The sequence below is a fragment of the Budorcas taxicolor genome, chromosome 11 (assembly GCF_023091745.1).
Source record: "Budorcas taxicolor isolate Tak-1 chromosome 11, Takin1.1, whole genome shotgun sequence".
NCBI classification, from domain to species: Eukaryota; Metazoa; Chordata; class Mammalia; order Artiodactyla; family Bovidae; genus Budorcas; species Budorcas taxicolor.
This window is the reverse complement of record NC_068920.1, coordinates 50,034,507-50,050,968: the sequence shown is the minus strand read 5'-3', so window position 1 is coordinate 50,050,968 and position 16,462 is coordinate 50,034,507. Positions and strand designations below refer to the sequence as shown.

The window sequence follows — 16,462 nt, the reverse complement described above, 5'->3', positions numbered from 1 at the left end:
TTCTCCGCACGCGCTGAAGAACCGCTGCCCGTCCGGGCCTAGGAAGTGGCTTTATTGGGGGTGTGGGTACCGGCTCTCCGTCCCCCATCACCTGCCCCCTCCTCTGAGCCCGCGCCGGCTCCTCGGAGCCCCAGTACAGTCCCAGAGGGGGTTAAAACAACACTGACTACTGCTCCTGGACAGGAAGTGACTGGGGCGCGGGGCGGGGGTGGTGTTGGTGAAGCGGCACAGCCTAGCTCCGCGACCAGATGTGCAGCTCCAGCTCCAGATGTTCCTCATCTCCGTCCAACCCACCGTCTGAGCTCCTCCCCGCCCCCGCACCGTGCCAGGCTGGGCAGTGAATGAAGGTCACCCGGAGACGGTGAGGGGTCAGCCCCCCGACAAGGGAGAAGTCTTCATCGAGAGGCTCTGGTGAAGGGACTGTGCAAGCCTCCAGCGTGAATCCTTTTCCCAGCCCTGGCGGGCGGGCGCTGGGGGAGATCACTAGGATCACTCGCAAGCCAGCTTCCCGTCGAAACTGGAGAGGGCGATGGCGAACGCCTGCAGGGCGCACAGCGGATACCGGTAGTCTAGGGTGAAGGCGTCCTCGGCCACGCGGCCGAACTGCAGCACGATGTAGTCGGCTATGGACACAGATACGGGTGGGGGCGGCCTGAGACCTCGTGGGCTCTCTGTCCTGGCAGACGAAGCCCTCATCATTGAGGGAAGGGCCCCCACCCTTGCACTGGGACCCCAGTCCTTAGCCACCATCTCAGTTATTCACCCTCCATCCATGCACCCTCTTATCTCACCCAATAAGCCTGCCTGCCGCTGTACCCGCCACTGTAAGCCCCTGAGGGCAAGGACCCTGCCTTACCTTCTACTGCCCAGGGCTAGGCAGATGACCTGCCCGCATTGTAGTAACCAGTCAAACTTGCTTATGCCTAGAATCCTTCCTTTCCAACTTCTGCTGATTTTACCCCATTCTTCTCCATCCCAGACCCCAGGTCCTGAGACCACCAGCCTCATGGCCTCAACCAGTGCCCCTACTCAGCCTCTACCTCATATCTGGCCCAGGTTCCCAGCCCCAATCCCAACACTTGCCCCAGCATCCATGGGACAGGATGTTGCTAAAAATACCCCCAACCCAGGCAGACCAGGCTCCACCAGAAATGTGATCTGGAGATGGGTTTTTAAGACCTCAGGATAGATGACACTGGGGGCACCTCCCTAGGACGGAGTGGGGGTAGGGAGCTCATTCAATGTTAGCCAATCCTGGGAACCTGGAAAATCCCTAGGAGATACCACTCTGTATCCAAATCCCTTCAACCTAGTGGGGACCTCTCCTCCAGGCTTGTAACGGGATGTTTTTATTTGTGCCTGAGTATATCTTTTTTCCCTAATTCTACGATAGCAGGCCTTTGACCTCACTGGAAAGAGAATAGAAATGCTCGACTTATACTTCCTACTCCTGAAAGACAATCATCTTGATGGGGTTAGGAGTGGGGCACTGGAGACAGACTACCTGGGTTCTGACCCCAGCTCTGCCTTCACAAGCTGTAAGTTACTCAGCCTCTCTGCACCTCGGTTTTCTCATCTGCCAAATGCTGTTCAGTCGCTAATTCGTGTCTGATACTTTGTGACTCCATGGACTGCAGCACGCCAGTCTCCTCTGTCCTTCCAATAGGGATAAGAATAATAGCTTCCTCACAGGGTTGTTGAGAAGATTTAATGAATCAGTATCTGTGAAGTCCTGAGAACAGTGTCTGGTCCACAGAAAGCACTGTGTATTTGTGAAATAAAATTTGAGGGCCAGGGTAAGTGCCTGCAGTTGCTGAGAGACTTGGGTAAGGGACTGCCCTCTCTGAGCCTCAGCATCCTCTCTGGCCACATAGGGGCTGGGCTATAAGTTATGGGTTTGTTTTTTTTTTTTTTTTTTTCATATTTATTTTTATTGATTTGGCTGTGCTGAGTCTTAGTGGCTGCATGTGGGACTGAGTACCCTGACCAGGGGTTGAACCTGGGCCCCCTGCACTGGGAGCATGGAGTCTTAGCCACAGGACCACCAGGAAAGTGCCCATAAGTTTTGTTTTTTTTTTTAACTTTTACTTTTGGCAGAGCCTCGTGGCTTTTAGGCTCCACTTTCAGTAACTTATATGCAGAGTACATCATGAGAAACGCTGGGCTGGAAGAACCACAAGCTTCAAGATTGCTGGGAGAAATATCAATAATCTCAGATATGCAGATGACACCACCCTTATGGCAGAAAGTGAAGAGGAACTCAAAAGCCTCTTGATGAAAGTGAAAGAGGAGAGTGAAAAAGTTGGCTTAAAGCTCAACTTTCAGAAAACTAAGATCATGGCATCTAGTCCCATCACTTCATGGGAAATAGAGGGGGAAACGGTGGAAACAGTGTCAGACTTGATTTTTGGGGGCTCCAAAATCCCTGAAGATGGTGACTGCAGCCATGAAATTCAAAGATGCTTACTCCTTGAAAGGAAAGTTATGACCAACCTAGACAGCATATTAAAAAGCAGAGATATTACTTTGCCAACAAAGGTCCCTCTAGTCAAGGCTATGCTTTTTCCAGTGTTCATGTATGGATGTGAGAGTTGGACTGTGAAGAAAGCTGAATGCCAAAGAATTGATGCTTTTGAACTGTGGTGTTGGAGAAGACTCTTGAGAGTCCCTTGGACTGCAAGGAGATCCAACCAGTCCATCCTAAAGGAGACCAGTCCTGGGTGTTCGTTGAAAGGACTGATGCTGAGGCTGAAACTCCAATACTTTGGCCACCTCATGCGAAGAGCTGACTCATTGGAAAAGACCCTGATGCTGGGAGGGATTGGGGGCAGGAGAAGGGGACGACAGAGGATGAGATGGCTGGATGGCATCACTGACTTGATGCACATGAATTTGGGTGAACTCCGGGCATTGCTGATAGACAGGGAGGCCAGGCGTGCTGCGATTCATGGGGTCGCAAAGAGTTGGACACGACTGAGCGACTGAACTGAACTGAACTGAACTGCAGTATCTTATTTCCCTGACAAGGCCATGGCAGTGAAAGTACCAAGTCCTAACCACTGGACCGCCTGGGAACTCCCTTTCAGTGGTATTTAAACGCTAGCAGCGTAACTGTCCCTTCAACACAGTCTTACCCAGAACAGCCCAGCATCTGCCCAGGCTCTGGTCAGTGCTAGAACGAGGGCCTGAAAACAATGCACCCGAAGACAGCTGCTTGGAATATCTGAGGCTCTTTGGGGGGTACAATGTGAGTGCCCCACAGGAGAGAGTGACCTTCCTGAATGTTCTGGCTCCAGGGATAAAGGCCAGCTCCACTCCAGCACGCGCATGTGTGTGTGTGTGTGAGAGAGAGAGGGAGATGGCAGGGGGAGAGGGGAGGGAAAGACCTGAGTGAGGGCTGAGGTCTTGGAGGTGGTGGGGAACAGCCTGGCTTGTGTCCTCAGATACTCACGGTCGTCAGCGTGGACAATCTGGAAGTTCTTGACCGAGGCCTGGGTGACTCGGCCTTGGAAGTTGAGGGTGTAGGAGCCACTGTCTTCATTCCAGATGGGGGGCTTATTGTGCAGCTCGATGAGGCTCTCCAGTGTCTTGTTCTGCCAGCGCACCAGCAGCCCGTCGCTGGCCTGGGGTGTGAGGGGTGGGGCAGTATTAGGGGCAGGATAGTGAGAGCTGGCTGGAGATATCTTGGGACTGATGGGGTGGGGCGGTGGCTGGGGACCTGTGGTGCCCTTGTATGTGTGTGCAGCCTGGGTGTCAATAGCCATGGTGGCCAGGGTTTCTTTGAGTACGCCCACGGTATCTGTGGCATCCACCTGGCCAGGGTGTACGTCTGGGGAGAATGGGCTTGGTTGTGGGTTGCCAAAGTGGAAGGTTGGAAAGTGAAAAGCAGTATCTGCCACACAGGAGGGGCTCTGTGCCATTGGTCCAAGGGGTCTTAGGCCACACGCTGGCATCCATCACAAGGATGAACCAGATATTCTAGGATTTACAAGGAGCTCAGAGTTGAGCTTCGAGAGATGTACAGGTAAAGAGTAGTTAAAATGTCCTGGAAGAGTTTCTGGAAGGAAGGAGCAGGGTCTGTATGAGACATGTATTTCTTTTCTTGGTTTCTTTGTCCCCTGTTCATGTTCATGGCTTAGAATGAGTCCTCTCAAGATTGTGTCCTCCAAGAAGCCTTCCTGACCCCAGGTGTGATTTAAATGTCTTAGCTCTGAATTTCCATAACACCTCACTCTTATGATTTCTCCCACTGCACTGTTATGGACGGAATTAGATACCCTAACAGCAGGCGCAGTATTTGACTAATGGCTCTGTGCCTTACAGATGACAGGGGATGAGATGGTGGGATGATGTCACTGACTCAATGGACATGAGTTTGAGCAAGTTCTGGGAGCTGGTGATGGACAGGGAGGCCTGGCGTGCTGCAGTCCATGGGGTCGCAAAGAGTCGGACATGCCTGAGTGACTGAAGTGAACTGAACTGAACTCTGTGCCTTAGTTTCCCTCATAACAGGGTGTTGTGAAGATTAAACGATTAATAGTGCATGAACTGTTGTTTTGAGCAGTTCCTCGCACAGAGTAAATGTTCAATAAATATCAGATACTGTTTTGATGGTACCTCTTGTATTGATTTTACATCCTTAATACCTGGCCTTAATAGATGATTGTAGAATGAATGAACTGATGATGAAGAGAGATTCAGAGCAGCTCTGGGTGTCAGTTCTTACTAAGCCCAAGCACACGTGGGAGGCACCGCCTTTGGAGGATCTGTGTGTCTATTCCAGGATGGGAGGAGCAGGTGTGGAGCCACCCAGGGCTTGTGCCCCATGGGTTGGCCAGGTCTCTGACTATTCCAGTGTGGCTTTCCAGCAAGGAAGGATGTGTGATCAGCTGACGGGAGTATTCTTTTTCATTGTAAATGAGTAAAGTGACATCACTGTGAGTATGAGACAGGCCAGTCAACCGTCTCTGAAATCCCGGGCTCACTCAGCTTGCGGTGCTGAGGGGCAAAGCGTGGGTCTGACACACTGAAGGAGGCCCCCTCTCTCTGGGGGCAAGCCCTCCATCTTGCCCTACACCTCTCTCACACACACACAAAAACAACCTTTGCTTTTAAAAATATGTCAAATCATATCACTCCTTTGCTCAAAGCCCTGCTGTTCCTGTTTCTCTGAGTAAAAACCAGCTACACAGGCTCACCTGCCCCTCACTCTCACCTCTCTGACCTCATCTTCCTCCAGCCACCCTGGCCACCTTGCTGCTCCTCAAACCCAGCAGGCACTCTCCTGCCTCAGGGCCTTTGCACTGGCTCTTCTCCCTGCCTGCATGATCTTTTCCCAGATATCTGCAGGGTTGCTCCTCACCTCCTTCAAATTTCATCTGCTCAGTGAGACCCACTCTGACCACTGAATTTAAATCAAAACCTAGACACACATCTCATCTCCTTTCCCTGTTCAACTTTTTCTTTTCCCCTCTACAGTAAATACCACTTTCTAACACACTACACAATTTACTTACTTATCACAGTCTCTGTCTACCGTCTGTCTCCCTCCACTAGAATGCCAGGTTCATGAGAGTAGATATTCGTTTTGTTGACTGATGTCTGCAGTTGCCTAGACTAATACTTGGTACTCAATGTATGTGTGTTGAATGATATATGAATGATTGATTTTGATGTACACTAAAACAAACACACAAACACACAAACACAGCTAACCAACCCTATTGTGCTCGTTTCAGTGAGTTCAATGAAAACCCTCCAAACTGAACCTATCAAGTTGCCAGAATGAATCTGTGACAGGGCGATGGGTGTGCTCCGGTTTGGGTATGGGGTAGGCGGGACACCCCCTCCCCACCCCACAGGGGTTCCCGGAAGTGGGTTACAAGCCGGTAACTAGGGAGCAAGACCCACAGGGAAAGGCGTGTCAGGGAGGTGCGGGGCTCACGTTGCGAGGCCGAATGGGCACCCTTTCGTTGTCGGAATTCATGCCAGGAATGATGACTGTCATGCGCCGGGGACCTCGGAAGCCCAGCACATTTGTTTCCTGGGAAGGAGATGCACATTAGACCACTCGGCAAGGGAAGGGGCCTACCGCAGGGCACAGGGGACAGAGGGCGCTCTCACATAGATCACGGCTGCCAGCTCCTGCCGAAGGCTCCCCACGTCCGTGCTGCCGCCGCGGTGCGGGTTCTGCCCATTGTCAAAGACAGTAAAGCGGTTCCCCAGGAGGTTGGACCTGCGAGCAGGGTGGAGCTGGGGGCGGGGCTGAGGGGGTTCCACACCCCTTCTTCCAGACCCCTCCTCACAGCCAAGCTTAAGAGCTTTCTGCCTTAAGCATGGGTGTGTCTTAGGACCCTGCCCCTGGTTTTCTGCATGAAGTCTTTTAAAAAACATGGATCTACAGGGAGACTGGGCAGCTTTCAAACCTCAGCTCTTACTAGCTGTATGACCCCAGGCAAGTGACTTAAACTCTTAGCCTCGACTTCCCCATCTGTAAAATGGGCGTGGTAATAGTATTTGCTATCAATTTGTTTGATAAGATTATTGAATGGATTAATATTTGCAAGTTACCTAGAAATACCTCTGACACACAGGTAGGCCTTACATATGTGTTTGGTAAAGACATAAAGAAAAGAAATAAAGCCTGACTTGGGGACTCACTTTCTCCTCATCTCTCAGATTTGTGGTGAGGACTGGATGAGCTATATGGGGAGACATAACACAGGGTAGGTGCTGACTATTTCGTTTGATCAGTTAGTACCTGTTTATTGAATAGCTACTATGTGCCAGGTGCTAGGAATTCAACCATGAACAAGACAGGCATAATCCCCCTTTCATGGACTTTATGCCCTACTCCAAGTGAGGTCCCTGGACCAGCAGCATGGGCATCACCCCAGTGCGTCTTAGAAATGCAGAAGCTCACTCCCAGCCCAGACCCTCTGAACCCTTTTTTTTTGCCTCACCCTGGGGCTTGCAAGATCTCAGTTTCCCAGACCAGGGACTGAATCCAGGCCACCACAGTGAAAGTCCAGAATCTTATCCTCTAGACCACCAGAGAACTCACTGAACCATTTGAAGAAGATCCCCAAGTGATCTACATGCATCAAAGCGGACAAGTGTCCACGTGTATAGACAAGCCCAGGGCCGGGGGACAATTCCAGAGTGTCTGAGGTGGGGGCACTCTGCACAGCGGGGCAGAGGTGACTGGCCCCCGAGCTTCGCAGCCCCACCTCAGCTTCCCAATGAAATTCTCCCCTCCTCGGGACAGATTGGTGGGGTCACTGGAGACGAGGTAGTTGGCGGTCTTGCTGCGTTTCCGCTTCCTGCCGGCCAAGAGAAACACCTGGAGAGAGGGGCAGCGGAGATGCGCGGGAAGACAGAGGCAAGCGGGAGGGCAGTGCGGGGAGGAGACGGCCCGTTTGCCCCCCAGCCCCCACTCCCATTCGGGCTCTCGCCTCGGTCCGGGTCCCTCCCCTCTCCCTTCTCCCTCCCTCCTCCAACCCACCTTCTTCTCGGTGTCCAGGTGCAGGAAGTAGGAGGGATACAGGCCCCGGTCCATGCCCTTCTTGTCCCGGGTCAGCCGGCAGCGGACCGTCCGGCCCTGGGGGGCAGGCCGAAGCACGAACTCCTGGGGTTCATCCACTTCCACGGGTGGGGATGGGGCCCTGTCCTCCTTCTGAGTCGGGGCAGACGGTGCGTCAGCCCCAGAGCACCATCTCCCCCAGCCCTCGGCAGGTCCGGACCCGGGAGGCAGGCAGGGCAACTCACCGCTTTCTGCTTGGGGGAGAGAACAGAGGCTGCTCCAGTGCTCGCCCCAGGCCCCTCAGCCTCCCCCGAAGCTTGCCAGGCTGTGGGGAGCTTGGTGCTTTATTAAGATTCTGTTTAGCTTGTGGTTAAGAGCCAAGGCTCTGGAGTCAGACAGCTTGGGTTCAAATCCTGGTTCCACCACTAACTGTCTATGATGTTTGTTAATTTTTAACAACGCTGTGACTCAGTTCGTTTCATCTGAGAAGTATGCAGGATGAGGGTGGATACCTGGGACAGACCTTAGTTTATATATTTAACAGACACTTATAGAAAGTCTACCGATGTGCCAGGAATTATTCTATGCACTTTCCAAGTATTCTTCTTTGGAATATTATCATTCTTCTTATCTATAACTACTGAGGTGGTTGGTCTCTTTATACAGGTGAAGAAGCTGAGGCTCAGAAAGGCTTAATAACTTGCCCAAATTCACATAGTTAGTAAGAGGTGAAGCTGGATGCTGAATGCTGCCCCGTCTTCTGTTAGATGCATAGCCTGTCGAAAGACCTTCCATACATGGATGCTCTTAAGGAGTAAACTGAGGTGAGGCTGAAGGTTTGGATTTCTGCCTTCTAGGCACATGGTGTTACAGAAGTGTTAGCTACTATTGTTACTATGCGCATGCAGGTGTGCTAAGTCACTTCAGTTCTTCTGACTTTTTGTGACCCTGTGGACCATAGCCCACCAGGCTTCTGTCCATGGGATTCTCCAGGCAAGACTACTAGAGTGGGTTTCTGCTCCCGCCTCCAGGGGATTTCCCTGACCCAGGGATTGAACCCTTGTCTCCCGTCTCCTGCATTGGCAGGTGGGTTCTTTACCACTAGTGCCGCCTGTTAGTTTAGCAGACAGTAAATACCCACTGAATGTAGCAGCCAGTCTCCAAGATGGTATTTGTACTCTTGTGTAGGTCCCTCCCACATTGGTCTCTGTGATCAATGGAATAAGGCTGAAGTGATGGGCGGTCGCTTTGAAAGTTAGGTCATAAAAGATATTACAGCTTCTGCCTTGCTCTGCCTCTTGGGCCATTCTTGAACTGAGGCAAGTTGGCTACCACATCACAAGGACACTCAAGGAGCCTCTGGAGAGGCCTTCAGCCAACCATCATGATAGTAAGCCAATTTAGAAGTAGCTCCTCCATTTCCAGTCAAGGTTTGAGAATGAGTGCAGCCCCAGTTGACATCTCGACTGCAAATTCATGGGACACCCTGAGCCAGAACTACTCTCGCTAAACTAGTCCTAGATTTCTTTTCTTATTAAACTTTTTATTTTGTATTGGGGTATAGCCGATTAACAATATTGTGATAGTTTCAGGTGGACAGTGAAGGGACTCAGCTATACATATAGCTGAATCCATTTTCCCCTAGACTCCCCTCCCATCCACGCTGCCACATAACACTGAGCAGAGTTCCCTGTGCTCTACAGCAGGTCCTTGTTGCTTATCCATTTTAAATACAGCAGTGTGTACATATCCATCCCAAACTCCCTAACTATCCCTTCTCCTTATCCTTCCTCCCTGGCCACCATAAGTTCATTCTCTAAGTCCGTGAGTCTGTTCCTAGATTTCTGACTCACAGAAATTAAGAGGATGAATTGTTGTTTTAAGTTTTGGGGTGGTTTGTTACATAGCAATACAACAAATGAATAAATAAGCTCATTTTGCTCATTGAAAACTTTTAATAACTCTTTGGCTGCATTAGGCCCTAGGGTGGCCTGATTATTGCCCCTTCTGTTCTTAAAAGGCTAGTACCCTTTGCTCGTATGTTCTGTCCCTCACATGAAGGGCAATCAAGATTCTAACCCCAACTTTCTCAGCAGGGGAGAGAAGGGACTGCCACCTAGGCATGTGCATTTGAGGAGTAAATGCTCTCTGGGAGCCCCCAAGAAGCCCTGGTAGGCTGAGGTTGCCCATTTTGCTGAAGGCAGGTTTGTACTGGGTGTAAAGTGAGGCTGGTGTTGGGAAGCAGGCCCTTAACCTCCGGGTGAGTGGGCATCTCTTCTCCACTCTAGGCTGCTGCAGAAGAATATTGGGAAACTCAGGACTATGTTTGGAATGCGGTATGGAGAAAGCCGGAACTCATTTAAACATTGCTACATGGTGAATTTCAAGGGCCTACTATATTAAAGGCTCTGCATGCCTGCATATTCCTTCTGGAAGATAATAAACTGGGCTTTCAGTTTATACATCAGTATCTGGTGATCTTGGCCCATGTGAATCAGTCTCTCGAGACCTGACCACTCTTGTACAAAGGAATAAACCCACAAAGCTAAGACCCCACGCTCACCCCCCAGGCCCTGCCCTCGGGGTGATCTCTCCATTCCTGGAAGCCTGTTTCTCAAAGGCTTTCATCACTTTCTCCAGCTGGACCCCTCTCTCTTCCTTATTCCAGCCTGTGCATGTTGGTACCTGAGTCCTGTTTGTGAGGAGGGGCAGCATTCAATATATTTAACAACATGTTCTGCCCCCGGAGACTGCCCAATCAGAATGGACATGGTAGGTTCAGAGGAGGGTCCTGGAGGCCCTTGAGGGCCAGTGTTAACCCTCTGGTTGCTGGATAGTTTGGTTGCTGGAAGGTTGAGGGTCCTGGGTGGGAGAGGAGGAAGCATTCTGAGCACTCTCAGAGCAGCAGGGTAGAACTGTTATAATAACTCACAGTCAGCTGGCTGTCACAGTCCCTGTGCCCAGGGGTGTGTATGCCTGTGCCTGTCTGACTGTACTCCACCTCCTGGTACAGAAAATGTGTGTGCTTTCAGGCGGGGCCATGTAAGCACCTCCGGCTATGTCTGATGGTTAGGCTGCAGTGGGGAGGGCTCAGGGCAGACAGCATAAGGCCCCTGGGTGGCCAGTCCCAGCCTGGTGACCCCACAACTGCCTCTTCTGTTCCTACAAACCTGGTTCCCTTTGTCCTCATACCCTGTCACCAAAGAGGGAGCTAAGAATTCCAACCCCAAGGGACTCCACGGCCCCACGCCCAGGTCCCCCAAACCCTGCCACTGGTCCCAGCAGGGACCTCACCCTCTCCCTTCCGGGCTCCCACCTTTTTGCCTTTTCCCTTGGCTTTGCCCTTCTGATTGCTGTTCTTGGTCATCACAGCAGCCGCCTCATCGTCCTCCTCCTCTTCCTCCTTCTTCTCCTCTTTGGAGCCTTTGGGAGTGCCTGGGGGTGGAGGTGGAAGTCTGTTCACCCCTTACCCTGGCAAGGGCACATCACAGTGTACAAGGGACACCCACGCCTCACCTGGACCCCTCCCACAGCCACAGGGGAGCAACTCCAGTTCGCTATTATCGGAAAGCAATAACCTCAGAAAGGCGAAGACCCTGTCTTGAGGCCACAGGGCTTATTAAAGTGGGCGTCAAGGTGCCCCCAAGTCTTCCGACTTGAGAACCTCCGCCTTACCCCATCTAGGCCTCACCCGCCCCTCCACACTGACAACTGACTGCCCCTGGATGTCCTGGAACCAGAGCTCACCAAAGCTCACCACCCACCCTTCTTCAGAGCTTTCTCCGCTGGGCACTCCCCGGGAACCAGAAACATGGCTGCTGGTGTCTTCTTCTCCGTGCCTGGGCTCACAGAGCAGTCCTTGTCAGCTTCCCTGGACCCTGCTGGTGTGGAAGTGAAGAGGTCACACCCCCAGCCCCGCCAGCCTCACACCCAGAGACCCTTGCTCCTCTGGAGAATAGGCTCACCTTTCTTCTTCATCTTTCTTATCTTGGTCCCTTCCCCCGCTGGAGCCTCCTTTTTCTTAACTCGCAGAGGTTTCAGTGGGCGGCCAGGGCTTCCCAGATCTCCTGGAAGTGGAGGGTGGGGGTTAGACAAAGACGAGTCACACCCTCCACCTCACTCATTGTCCCTTCAGTCCCCTGGGAGGCCCAAAGCTCCTCTGCTTGTCTTGTTTTTAACCCTGAGTCCAAAAAGAACTGAATGAACACTAAGAGTATAACAAGTATTGAATGAATGAATGCCAGGCCTTCTAAGGAAACTCGGAATCCCAGCTCCCACCCCATCTCCATCAGAAATCCTCCAAACCTTCTCTGGTCAGAGCTACAGACAGTCCTCCCACTTCGAGAGGCCCAAGGTCCTAGTTATGTGTCTACATTTACACCAGACCCCAGTACCCGTAGGGCAAGGTGCCAGCCAGGAAACCATCACAGTATTTACTCACTGATTGATTTTTATTATAATCACTTTGATACTTTTGTAAAAATTATAAATATAATTCATATTGAGTTAAAAAAAAAAAACCAACAACTAAAAACTCACCAAGAACATGAAAATCCTCTGCCCTCCCTGGCTCAGCACACCCTGAGCAGGGGGCTGGGAGGATGGTGATGATGATGGGGCGGGGCGGGGGGGGGGGCGGGGGCGGGGGGGGGGCACATAATAATTTAAGGATCATTAGAGGGAAGAAGTTTCCCAAGTGGCGCTAGTGGTAAAGAACCCGCCTGCCAGTGCAGAGACACAAGAGACATGGGTTCGATCCCTGGGTTGGGAAGATCCCCTGGAGGCGGACATGGCAACCCACTCCAGTATTCTTGGCTGGAGAATCCCATGGACAGAGGAGCCTGGCAGGCTAGAGTCCATGGGGTTGTAAAGAGTAGGACACAACTGAAGTGACTTAGCACACAGCATGCAGAGGGAAGAAATCACCAAAGGATGGAACACTTGGGTCCAGGCACCTGGTAGCTTTCTGATGTCTCAACCCCTGCACATCCATGAGCCCCCAGGCCCCTCTGGGGCCAGTTTTGTGTGTCTTTTTGCCCCCTCTGGACCCTCAACACCCACCCTTTGGACCCTGGGCCTTGGTCTTCCTCTCCTTGGTGTCTGTAGAAGCCTTCTCTTTGGGGGGCTTCTTGGGAGGCAGGCGGACTCTCTCTTTCTTTTCCTCCTCTTCGTCTTCATCTTCCAGGTCATCCTCTTCCTCCTCCTCATCCCCTGTAGGTAGAAATTCATCAATATGGGGGTTGGGGTGGGTCCTCTAATCTCTGTGCGGCTCAGTCTCTCCAGATTTCTGGGAGGCAGTGAAGGAGCCAGGGGTAGGAGGCTCCCCTCTGGAACAGAAACAGGAGGAAGATTCTCAAAGAATGTGGTGACCCCAAAGTCTTCCACAGTTTTCAAGTCACACAAGAGCTGGAGTCGGGGGTACGTGGGGGCTTGGCAATCCTGTTTTGGGAAAATGCGCTTCTCTGCAGGCCCTTCTTCTATCTCTGGCTGTCACACACCCTCCTGGCATCTTGCAGTTTCCCCTTTGCCATCCCTTCTAATGAGACCCGTGCCTGCTTCTCCCACTCTGCTTCTCCATACCCTGGTCTGTCTCTCTTTCTAACCCCCGGCCAGACCCATCTGAGCTCCCGCTGACCCCTAGCCGTAGTCTAAGGCAGAGCTCTTAACCGCTCCTTTGTGCCTCGGTTTCCCTATCCGGAAAATGGGGACAAGAACACGAGCATAAAGGGTTTCCTAGTTCAGAGCCAAGGCCAGGGATGCAGACGCTGTTCTCCCCAGCTGTCTGCGACTCTCCCTCTTTGTTCCTGTCCAACCTCTCCTCTCCCGTCGCCCGCTCCTCTGCTGGTCTCCAGCCGCCCGCTTCCCTCGGGGTTCGCTCACCGTCCTCCGCGTCCGGGGCGTCCGGGGCGTCTGGGGCGCGGGCTACCAAGAAGGTCTCCCGGGGGTCGCGCTTCTTGGCCTCGGGGTCCCTGAGGAACTTGGTGTAGACTGTCTGCGCTGCCCGGGCCTCAGCCGGTCCCTGCGCGGGCTCCTCCCGCGGCTTCCCCTTCCGCCCGGCTGAGCCGAGATGCGCGGGTCAGCAGGGACCCCCACGCCTTCCTGCGAAGGTGCCCACGCCCCCTCGGGCTCCTCACTCCGGGGGCTCCCCGGGGCTCTGTTTCACTTTGGACACCGCTCTGCCGGCTTTCATTCATCCTTCCGCTCTTCCTATCCCTCAGCTCACCCCCTCCGCTTCGTCCCTCGCCTGCGGGCCCTCCCTCACGGGACCCTCACCCTGGGGGTGCCCCGGGACTCGCCCCCCCATCCCCCGCCCACCTCCAGGTCTCCGGGGCTTGGATCCCGTGGGGCAGGGGGCCTCTGGGGCTTCTGGCTTTTTCCTCAACTTCTGTCGCTGCGGAGTGGGGGGTCAAGAGGAGGGAGAGGATGGAAAGGGGGGTGCTCTGAGGGCTGCCCATCACCCTCTAATCCCTTGAGCCGCCAGAAATAACCGTGGATTATCGGGAGGGGAACTGCGCCCCTTCCTGGGGCACAATGGATGACTCCCTCCGATGTCTCATGGACACTTCCAATGTCCCAAAGCCCAGATTCCCCCCCGCGACATCCCATGCCCCCCAAACACCCCTTTCCTGCAAGAACAAAATAAAGCCCAAACTTTCAGGGAAGTAAGGACCCCCAGAGGCTGCTGAGGGGGACCAGGCCCACTCCCAGATCCCCTGTGCTGCGTGGGGGGCTCTCTGTCTCCTCCCCAAGCCGGTTGACCTACCTGCTTGGTGCGCTGCTGGACTTCAGGGCTCCGGCCTTCCTCCTCGTGTCCGCTGAGGGTAGCAAAGGAATCAGCCTGTCTCCCTCCCCAAACCCTCCATCTGAGCCCCCCACCAGGCTTCAGGTAGGGTGAGGTGGGGGCTTTCCAGACCTGTCTGAGGCCCACACCTCTCGGAGGGTGTCGTCCAGCAGCGGCATGGTGCCTGCGCCTGGCTGCACCCACTTCTCTGGCCGCCCTGCAGCTCTGGAAGCTTCTCTGCCGCCGGCCCCAGCTAATCCAGGCTCAGCCTCACCCCCACCTCCTGCAGGCACCAGAGGGTGGCAGGACTGTGGGAGGGGCTCCTGCCCAGAGCACCCTCCCGCTTGCCCCAGCCCGGCCCACTAAGAGAAGAGGCTGAACTTGCAAGATCTCAGATCCCCAGCGGCCTGAAGGTTGGCGCCCTGTAGGAGGTACCCCCACGCCCTGAGCTTTGACTTAAGAGATGCTGATTTGTAAGGTGGTGGTGGTAAATGGGGCATGGGAAGAAAACATGAGATCGGATCCTGTATGTATCTTCGTTTTTCATAAAAAAAGAATCAAGATTTACTGATATTTAATATATATGGACTGACAGATGCATGTGTATTACTTTATGAAGAAATATGCCTATGTTCTGGATGTAAATGTGTTTCTTTATGATAAGGAACATGCTTTTTAAAATATATTTTAGTTAATTTTTATGAATTTTTTAAAAGTTTTGTTGATTCAGCTAGTTTTTTTTTTTTTTGCCATGTAGCACACAGGATCTTAGTGAGGGATCTTAGTTTCCTCACCAGGGATTGAACTCATGTTCTCTGCATTGGGAGTACAGAGTCTTAACCACTGGACCACCAGGGAAGTCCTGGAACATGCTTTTTAAAAAGCTTAGAGACAAGAGAATGTAGTGTTGGTATGATTAATATCATGGGAGAGGTTTGGCTAAGTGCAGAGGAAGCCCAGAAGAGGGGCCCAACTGGGGGTCCTTCCTGAAACCTGATTTAAAACTTGAAAGGTGAGGGGAGTTCTGCAGTCAAAAAAAAGAAAAAAGGTGGGATGGTTTATTGCTGGAAAGGGAACAGCAAGGTAGAGACCAATGGTTGGAAACAGATGTATTCAAAGATCTAGCACTAGGCAGGAGGCAACCATCTCTGGCATGGGTCAGCCAGCCCTGAGCACAAGCCGTAAGCTCTGCTGCTTAAGAGCTGAACATCCTTGGGTGACTGACTTAACCTCTCTGAGCCTCTGTTTCCTCATTTTATGAAATGTGTTTAACAACCGCACTGACCTGGTAGGGATGTTGTGCAGATTAAATGAGATGACAGGTGGAAAGCCACATACAGTAAACACTCAAAAATTGGTAATTAGAAGAAAAAAAGGACAAAAAATTCGTAATTATGTGCCCCATTTCAGAGCACTTTGGATTCATCTCTGTTTCCTCAGCATTTACAACACAACTTGGCACATGATTGGGGTTCATTTTTTCCATGAGTAAATTAGCACTTTTTTCCTTTTATGCCCACAAGGTTTGTGGGACCTTAGTTCTCTGACCAGAGATTGAACCCAGGCCACAGAAGTGAAGGTGCTGAGTTCTAACCACTGGACTGTCAGGGAATTCCCTATTTCATTTGATTTTCACTGGACAGTAGTCCAGTGACATAGGTGAGGTAGAGATTATTATTTCTATTTTATAGGTGGAGAAACTGAGGCCCAGAGAAATGAAGTGACCTGCTTAGCATCAGCCAGATGATAACCAGAGCTGTCTCCTGTCAGACCTTTTGCTCTTAGCCCTTTCATGTTTTATATGGTCATAATGATTAGATCGGAGAAGGCAATGGCACCCCACTCCAGTACTCTTGCCTGAAAAATCCCATGGACAGAAGAGCCTGGTAGGCTGCAGTCCATGGGGGTCACTGAGAGTTGGACACGACTCAGTGACTTCACTTTCACTTTTCACTTTCATGCATTGGAGAAGGAAATGGCAACCCACTCCAGTGTTCTTGCCTGGAGAATCCCAGGGACAGGGGAGCCTGGTGGGCTGCTGTCTATGGGGTTGCATGGAGTTGGACACGACTGAAGCGACTTAGCAGCAGCAATGATTAGATGGATTTTGAATGAAAGTCTTTTTGTTTTTCTCCACTTCCTTGGCCCACCTGGTCCCA

The 16,462-nt window shown here is 52.1% G+C and overlaps 1 protein-coding gene across 1 annotated transcript; it reads right to left on the bottom strand.

Annotated features, from left to right (window-relative positions):
- Positions 1–489: 489 nt before the first annotated feature.
- Positions 490–14,482, bottom strand: TULP1 (TUB like protein 1). Its single transcript, XM_052649160.1, has 15 exons — positions 14,436–14,482; positions 14,286–14,337; positions 13,838–13,913; positions 13,403–13,579; positions 12,584–12,733; positions 11,488–11,589; positions 11,287–11,400; positions 10,839–10,957; positions 7,768–7,773; positions 7,505–7,675; positions 7,230–7,342; positions 6,124–6,235; positions 5,945–6,043; positions 3,452–3,623; positions 490–623 (listed from the first exon to the last, which is right to left on the bottom strand). The coding sequence occupies exons 1-15, from the start codon at positions 14,480–14,482 to the stop codon at positions 490–492; spliced, it is 1,644 nt and encodes a 547-aa protein (XP_052505120.1).
- Between the last annotated feature and the right edge of the window lie 1,980 nt (positions 14,483–16,462).

Coding starts and splice junctions, on each gene's coding strand:
- TULP1 (XM_052649160.1), bottom strand. CDS start 14,482: ATGCCGCTGCTGGACGACACCCTCCGAGAGGTGTGGGCCTCAGACAG. Junction 13,580..13,837: donor CAAGCCCCGGAGACCTGGAG/GTGGGCGGGGGA, acceptor ATCTCGGCTCAG/CCGGGCGGAAGGGGAAGCCG. Junction 624..3,451: donor GATTGTCCACGCTGACGACC/GTGAGTATCTGA, acceptor CTGTGTCCATAG/CCGACTACATCGTGCTGCAG.